At 45.1% G+C, this 7,910-nt stretch overlaps 1 protein-coding gene across 1 annotated transcript in view; it reads right to left on the bottom strand.

Moving 5' to 3' along the window:
* Positions 1-4,750: 4,750 nt before the first annotated feature.
* LOC119290921 (importin-4-like) overlaps positions 4,751-7,910 on the bottom strand; it is a 9,969-nt gene continuing 6,809 nt past the window's right edge. The window contains exons 12-20 of the mRNA XM_037569604.1: positions 7,775-7,812; positions 7,661-7,691; positions 7,453-7,575; positions 7,169-7,383; positions 6,951-7,046; positions 6,740-6,852; positions 5,838-5,973; positions 5,520-5,624; positions 4,751-5,416 (exon numbers count right to left, since the gene is read on the bottom strand). Of these exons, the coding sequence (XP_037425501.1) occupies positions 5,216-5,416; positions 5,520-5,624; positions 5,838-5,973; positions 6,740-6,852; positions 6,951-7,046; positions 7,169-7,383; positions 7,453-7,575; positions 7,661-7,691; positions 7,775-7,812 (1,058 nt within the window). The 3' untranslated portion in view covers positions 4,751-5,215. The remainder of the gene's footprint in view (positions 5,417-5,519; positions 5,625-5,837; positions 5,974-6,739; positions 6,853-6,950; positions 7,047-7,168; positions 7,384-7,452; positions 7,576-7,660; positions 7,692-7,774; positions 7,813-7,910) is intronic.

Raw genomic sequence — 7,910 nt, 5'->3', positions numbered from 1 at the left:
TCCCACCTTGGAAGTTGGACCTCCTTATAAGGGTTTCTCTTCCACATGCTATTGGAGTTTGAGAATAGAAGTGGCCCTTGCGCACTCCTACTCCGCCGCCCGCCACGCCTCGTCACGACGCATCGCGGGTTGCGAGAATGAGCCGAGCCAAGCTCACACCTATGCGCTTATTTTTGCCGGTCAGTATCGGAGAGTTTCTAACAGCTAGGCCACGATCTGAGACGTTGGATCATGGGCCGTCACGGACTCGGGCCTGGGTCCTGCCCACGTCTCTCCACACGGCTGCGCCTATATAAGTGTGAGGTGTCTCCTAACCCTAGCCGCCACGCGGAACAAATTGCATCTCTGCATCCACGCCCACTGTCGTTCCTTTGATGTTGCTGCCGCCGGCAACTCCATCCCGTCCACTGCATACATGGTTGACAGGACAGCAGGTCTCCGAAACCCCACCTCTCTGGATCCTGTACGGGAGAGGGACGATTAGGTTTTTGGGAAGTGACTACGCGACTGCTCCCATCTGTTCGTCTACTTCCTCTACGTCTGCGTCGTCTTCATCATCACCATGTCTCGGTCCGATGCCGACCGGGTCGCCGCTGAGAAGCTCGAGGCCGACAAGAAGGCCGCCGAGGACGCCGCTGCTGCCGTCACGGCTTTTGCATGGCCCACTGGAGGGTATAATACATTTATCCCTCTTCTGTTTATTTTCGTATTAGCAATACTAGCATTATGTGTAGATGTGTCTACTGTTTGCATAGTACGTGCTTGTCTAGATCAGAATCAGTATGTCGTTAATTCTATCAATGCCATACTAGTGATTTATTTATGGATTAAATTAGTCGAAAAATTACCTATTTACTCAACATGCTAAAAAAAGTTCTAGATTAAAAAGGCGTTGGTTTTCTAGAACCTTCAAACTTCACATTGTTCATCCTGGATTGATAACCGATAGTCCGAGACATGCCAGGCACATGCATCTCACACACAAGGATCATGATGCAATTAGAAGCAGGAACAAAATATGATTTATGCTTCTCTCTTATAATCCCAATCGTGATATTTTTCTCAATTACGCCATAGACATCAGGCCGAGAAACAACAGTTTCTAGAAACGAGCGAGAAAACAGCAAATCGGGGGGCAGATATTCTGCCCAAAAGAGAACGCACGGTATCCACTCGTAGCCTGGTGTTCGTACATACGCGAGGGATGCTCGCAGTAACTTTGTCGTGTTTTTAACTGTGTGCATTAGCAAAAGGGAAATAAAGAAAGGCGATTCGCTATCTATCTGTAGCTGCTGCGGGTGCCGGTGCACAGTAGTAACATGACCGTCAGGAAATCCAAGGCATCCATCAGAATCGGGCTTGGATTGCAAGCGATCGAATCCTGCGTGCCATTACCAGGACAGGCACGATCCTGGGGCCACGCAGGATCTGCTTCTGTCCAAATCGTACCGTCCAGCTCCATCCGCTACAGCAAAAGCAGTAGTGACTCTAGCTAGCCTGTGACTCTCTGATCTGTTCCCCGTTGCCGCCATGTTTCTGTCTTCCCTAGCTTCTGTGGTGAACATGGCGCCTTGTAGTCATTTGGTACGTATTTCCATCGCACTCGTACAAAGACTGGCTGGCTCTAAAGAGATGGTGATATCTCAAGGTTAGCCATCCAATGGCGATCCAGAGAGACAATGGATGCCACGCGACAATGCTGATCTTGATCGTATATAGCAAGAAGCTGCTAGTGCTAGGCTTACATGCGTTATACTGATGAGAAGAATAACTTTAGCTAGCGTGCATATATCTCATCGGTGAAGGATAGATAGGAAGGTGTGTGGACTATAACATGTACGCGACGTCGCGACCACGGGCAGCAGTAGTCGACTGTGCATGCATAGACATGCATCTCTATCGTCGGATGCAGTTGGTGGCGTGGCGCGCGCCCATCTTCTCGTGTAAAGACGTTAGACATACTTGGTTATCAGACAAGACATATGCGCGGGGCAAGTTGGGCCGTGAGAGAATCATCAACATTGATTTCACTGCACACACGAAAGTAACTACTTACTAGTTAATGTATGTTGCATGCTCGATGCATGTTCATGCGAGTAAAGTGATTAGCCCACTGAACACCTTTCAGGAGTAGAAATTATAGTAGCACACTGCTCCGTCCTTCTTTACAAAAGTGAGATCTTGATTAGCTAAAAGAGAGCCAAACGTATGAGAGAATAACCAGTGTGCAGCAGCTAGAAACGTACGTACGTACATACGTGACACGCCCGCGGCCCACTAACTGTCGAATATATTACGCCGCTTCCGTCCGTTGGTACGTACGTACCGAACATGCATGCATGCACCCAGATAGATGTATACAAACCGGCCGGTCACTGCTCGCTTGTCACCTCCCCCTTTCTATCTTCCTCGCCGAACCTATGCTACCAGCAACGTGACACCAGGACAAAGCAAACCTCGCAGATGAGATGGATGATTCCCATCGTGCATGCGTCGCATTTGCCTACCGGCCGGTACCAAACATGCACGCACATAGACATAGGCCGTGATCTGCACTGCAGCCAGTCAGTCAGCCAGCCAATGGAACGCGATCCAGAAACGTACGCTCGGACGGTCTGAATCCTGGACGACGCAAAGGCTACACTAGCAGCCCAGCAGCCTTCTTTCCCGTCGCCGGGCAGGGCCGCGAGCACATGGCCGCGCGCGCACGGAGATGCCAAAAATGGCGGTGGCCTAGCCTTTCGGGGGTGGTGGGGGAGCACGCGGCCCCAAAGGGCGCGATCCGGGCGAGATCGTGCCGTACCGCTGTCCCCGCGGGCGTGTCAAGCCGGGGTTGGCCGCGCCCGCCGGCCGTCCGATGCGCGCCGCCCCGGCGCCGAGATTACCACTCCGGATAGAGAAAGGCCGGGGCTGAGCATGAGTTAATAATAATAAATGGTTATTGGTCCAGTTGCAAATCTGCGTTAAAAGGTCGGAGCAGACTGGAAAGTGCGATCGATGCGTGCAATGGCTGATGGGATTAGTGCTCTGGATGGATCCAACTTTAGAGCGGCGTAAATCAGGCTTTAGTTGCTCGCGACCTTAAATCCAAAAGCGAGGAGAAAAGAGGTCAGGTAAGCGTGGACAGACACGAGAGGGACACTGCGTGATGCTCCCTGCTTGCTTAATCCTTCGTCGAGAAGAAACAAATTTTGCCTAAACTGACCTCACCAAATACCAGTTACCAAAACGGGCCGGCTAGATTTCCTTCTAGTACATGTTTTTATGCATGTGGCTTCAGATTTATTTATTTTTGGCGCTCCTCAATGCACAGGCTTTATCTACCGTGACCTTTCTTGATCAATATACACCATTGACCATTCTACATCTTGTACTGAAAAGCACTTTCTTATCTGTCTGTTGTGGCGTTGCTGGACTGAACGGAACAGATTCAGACATGGAGAAACTAGGCTACAACCACCAAGCTTTGTCAGCCAAACACATAGCACTACTGAAGAATGGATTCAGTTCCTTGCTGCACCTCCCAGAGCCAGCCCGGCGCGATCAATTAGCTGGCAACCCCCACCAAGTGACTGGGTGATGCTCAACACAGACGCCTCCTTCACCGACACTAACGGATCTGGAGGATGGGGATGCATTGCCACTTTGCCAGGGATGAAGCAGGCGCGCTAATGAAGCCCTACAGCCGGAAGCGGTCGCGCTAATGAAGGCCATCAACCTGGTAGAGGGGTTTGGCATGGGCCGTGTCATTTTCGTGACTGCCTGCCTCACGCTGCAACAATCCATAGTCTCAACTGCTGCGGATCGTGCAAAACTTGGGAACCTGTTCCGGGAGGCAAAGTACCAACCCAGTTCAAAGTTCTTTTTTAGTCTTGTGAATGTAATGTCCCAGCCCACATGTTGATGTTGGCAAGGCATGGTGCATTGGACAGCGAGCGTGTTTGGCTCACTGACCTGCCCCCCGATGTAATCGGTGCTGTGGCCGGCCATTTAGGCGCGCGCACTAGCTAATGGAATGCATGGTGTTCCGTCTTCAAAAAAAAACTTATAGTACTGATGGTTTTGTAACCATTAAAATGTCGTATGGGAAAATATCAAACTTGCCATGAAATAGAAGAAAGGGTGTGCGAGATGAATTTTTGTATTTTCTTTGTGGTAAATCAGTTTATATGGTCTTATATAATAGTTTAAGACCGATTAAGACTGCAAATGGGTATCCTTTAGTAAGATTTGAGTCATGTCACTTTTAGAATAACAATGGGTATCCTTTGGTAAGACTGCAAATGGGTATTTCCCGACACTTTTTAGTTCAAGATTTCGGAAGTCGTGTCACTTTTACAGTTTTGCTGCATTTGGTTGAACTAAGAGGGGTCAGAGGATACCCCAAGTGGTTGTATGGGATCCAGTTCTATTAAACACACTTCAGTAAGATTTTTTGGGACTAATAATTATGTTAGAAATAAGTGTGGGACACAGAACTTGTTTGGATGAGAACGAGCGAAATGGTACAAAAGCTAGGTTTTCAGTCTTAGAAAAACTATGATTTACTTATCCTAAAACTCATTACCCTAACCAGATATAGTCTAAAATCAATTTAGTTGCAACTGTAAACAACATGCAGGCAAAACCAATTTCGTAAAAGTAGTACTAAATCGGCAACACTTATTTTGGGATGAAGAGAGTAGTAGCCAAAATAAACCTTAGGGTCCCAAATTTGCATGTCTAAGACCAATCACCTGGAGGCTTAATATATGGATGAGAGCAAATAAAAGTTCCACGAATAGCCCACAACAAGATATGGTAGGTACCACAAATCAAAGTTACACAAAAATTTGTAGGACAAGATGTTTATATATACAACAGTACATCAACGATTTGCACATCCCAGAAAAGAATTGCAAAACTGAAACAAATAACAAGTTGCCAAAAAAAGGAACCTGAATACACACGGGACTCACCGAAGCAGCCGCCAGCCAAAGTACTGCACCTTCAACCGCAGTAAACACCATTCCAATGCAATGTCACTATAATAACTCGAAAAGGAGGTTTTGCTGATCAAACAATCTCCAGCTAACCAGTATACTTCAGCAAATGGCACTAATATGACAAAACTTGGGTGACCCCAACCATACCCGAAAAACCTTTCATCAAAGGGCAATCTTGAGAAAACACTCGGGCGACACACAAAAATCGAAGGTAATAGTTCCCCTGAAGATCATCTTCTACTGGCAAATGCTGCCAATGCGTTCGCATGAGCAGGTGGTAGAGCACTTAGTATTGGCTGCATCTGCTGACCATAAACGGATATTAAATGAGAAACAGCCTTGCCAATAGTTGTTTTGACTTCATCACTCTCATCTGGGGAGACTACCACTTGGGCAAAGACATGTATCACATCAGGCACTAGAGTGAGGATCTGCAACAATAAAAAGTTAGATTTGCCTAGGAAAAGTTTGCATGATGGAAGCAAAGATCATGGAATAAATCAAAAAACAATGGGTGGTTTAAGACCAAGTCACCTGGGGATGTGATGATAGCAACAAATTACATAAGCAGCTATAGACAGCCATTGATTCTTCGTGATCTTCTTTTAGTGGCAAAGCTTTGATAAACACTGGAAGAACCTAAGAAACAGAAATAGCATTGCAACCAAGTGTTACATAGGCACTTCAAAGGCCTGGAATCTGAAGTTGTTCAAACATACTCCCTCGTCGGAAATACTTGTCAGAGAAATGAATAAAAATGGATGTATCTAGAACTAAAATATGTCTAGATACATCCATTTCTCCGACAAGTGTTCCGGACAGAGGAAGTATTATGTACAGGATAGTGCCTACCTGGTTGAGAGGAATCGACTGAGGTTGCACCATTATCATTCTAGCAATAGCACCGGCCGCATTATCTCTAACTGCAAGGTCTTGTTCGGAATTAGCAAACAAACGGTGCAGACCCTGCAGTATATCTGGATAATATCTGCAGAAGGATGAGCAAAAGCCTGTCAACAACTGAATTTACAGGACTACCATTCATGTTTCCTAGAATGTTAATAATGTAGAAAGAACATTAATTCATTTAGTGACTTGACAGCAGACCACATCCAATACACTTGGCAAAGTTTAGCTTCTATTCTTCAGCACATAAGTCATTATTGTGGAAACTAATTACTAACGTCAGGGTTTAATTTTGTGACACTGCAAGAATTAGGAAGTTGGCAGACTATTACTTGATCTTCTGAGCAGGACTATGAAAAGATAAACTATTGCCTTTTGGGAAAGAACACTGCAGCAATTCCGATACTATGACTTGGACACTAATAAGAGCTGTGGTAACCTATAGTTTTCATCAACTGCTCCTCACTTGCGGGCTTCTTACTCTAAGATTGATAAAGTGAAAAGTGTATGCCCTTGCCTTTCATAAAAGTAATGGAACATGAATCAGATGAAAAAAGCATTCATGTCCATTTTCTATGCAGATAGGCTTTTGGAACACAAGAGAAAAATCATGCACAACAGATTTTAAATAACAGTCAGTTGGTCCTTCTTGCTTCCGAAGTGCAAGACAGACATTGACCGAGATGTAAAGGTGGGCATGGAATATATCTGTCATTGTAAGTACTCCCTCCGTCCGGAAATACTTGTCGAAGAAATGCATAAAAATGGATGTATCTAGAACTAAAGTATGTCTAGATACATCCATTCCACCTACAAGTATTTCCGGACGGAGGGAGTAATATACATACTTCAGTGCTGCAGCACCGCTGTTCTTGCATAGCTCGCCAACACAGAAAGCAGCATTTCTCCTATTCGTAGCCTCAGAAGATGCAAGTTCTTTCAACGCCAAAGGCATTATCTTCTGCAAATGATTCGAATATGAGTAAGCATTCAGAGGTCAACTAAAACGATGATCTCAATGATAAAATGGCATGGTTTTAAAGAAAATTGTAGGCATACATCAACATAAGCAGAAATTGGAGCACCCATTTCTTGAGCGACCTCAGCTAGAGTGGCAACAACCATAGTCTTGTCTTGGGGAGGATGTGGAGATTTCTGCATTTATTCCAGAAAGAACTTTAAACCTCGAATGTACAATTCTCACAATAATCATTATAGGCATAAGGCAGCCGCCATTAGTTGAGGATGACTAATAGACGGGGACTGGGGATACTCACAGCAAATTTCATTAGGGGGTCAAATAACTTCGCAAAGATAGGATCAAAGTAAGATCGCATCACTTTTGCAAAAGCAGGCAAAAGATCTGAAACTGCGTCCATGAGGACTTCATCATGATCTATGTCACCATCATCTTCGCCATCCGACTCTACTTGCTGACAACATGATTCTTGACGCAACAGAGCAAGTGTTGCCTCAGCAAGCCGTGGCATATCTGCGACAAAAGGGACAGTTTTAGCAGCAATCTAGTATTCCGAGTGCACCAAACTCTGATGCAGCTTACAAAGTTCAACAGCAGCAAAACCACAATCTTTCATGATATCAGCTACACTCATGCAAGCTTGAGCGACTACTTCTTTATCATCATCCTCTGTCATGGTCTTGATATAGATGTTCATAATAGTATCTGGAAAAAACAATAGAAATTGAGCATGGCTTGATGTCCAGGTGGCACAATAGACTTAAAAGACATCACTTGTAGTAGCAATTACCAAGAACATCCTTCTGTTTCTCTAGTATATCCTGCATGGTAGAAAAAGTACACACTGCATCAGAATTCTGATGTTCCACGGCAACCACTTCCAAATTGACAAGTTAATACTCACAGGATGTGCAGGTATTGCCCTTAACGCAGTTAGGATGTCTGCAATAATAGTTTTACAATAGTTACTAATAACATCACAAAACATGCCTTTAATGGAAGTCTCGAAGAAAAATACTTAAAGAAGCATCTAATTTTAC

This window comes from Triticum dicoccoides, chromosome 4B (assembly GCF_002162155.2).
Source record: "Triticum dicoccoides isolate Atlit2015 ecotype Zavitan chromosome 4B, WEW_v2.0, whole genome shotgun sequence".
Classification (NCBI taxonomy): Eukaryota; Viridiplantae; Streptophyta; class Magnoliopsida; order Poales; family Poaceae; genus Triticum; species Triticum dicoccoides.
Note: the sequence above shows the minus strand (reverse complement) of the source record. Positions and strands in the feature narration are given on the sequence as shown.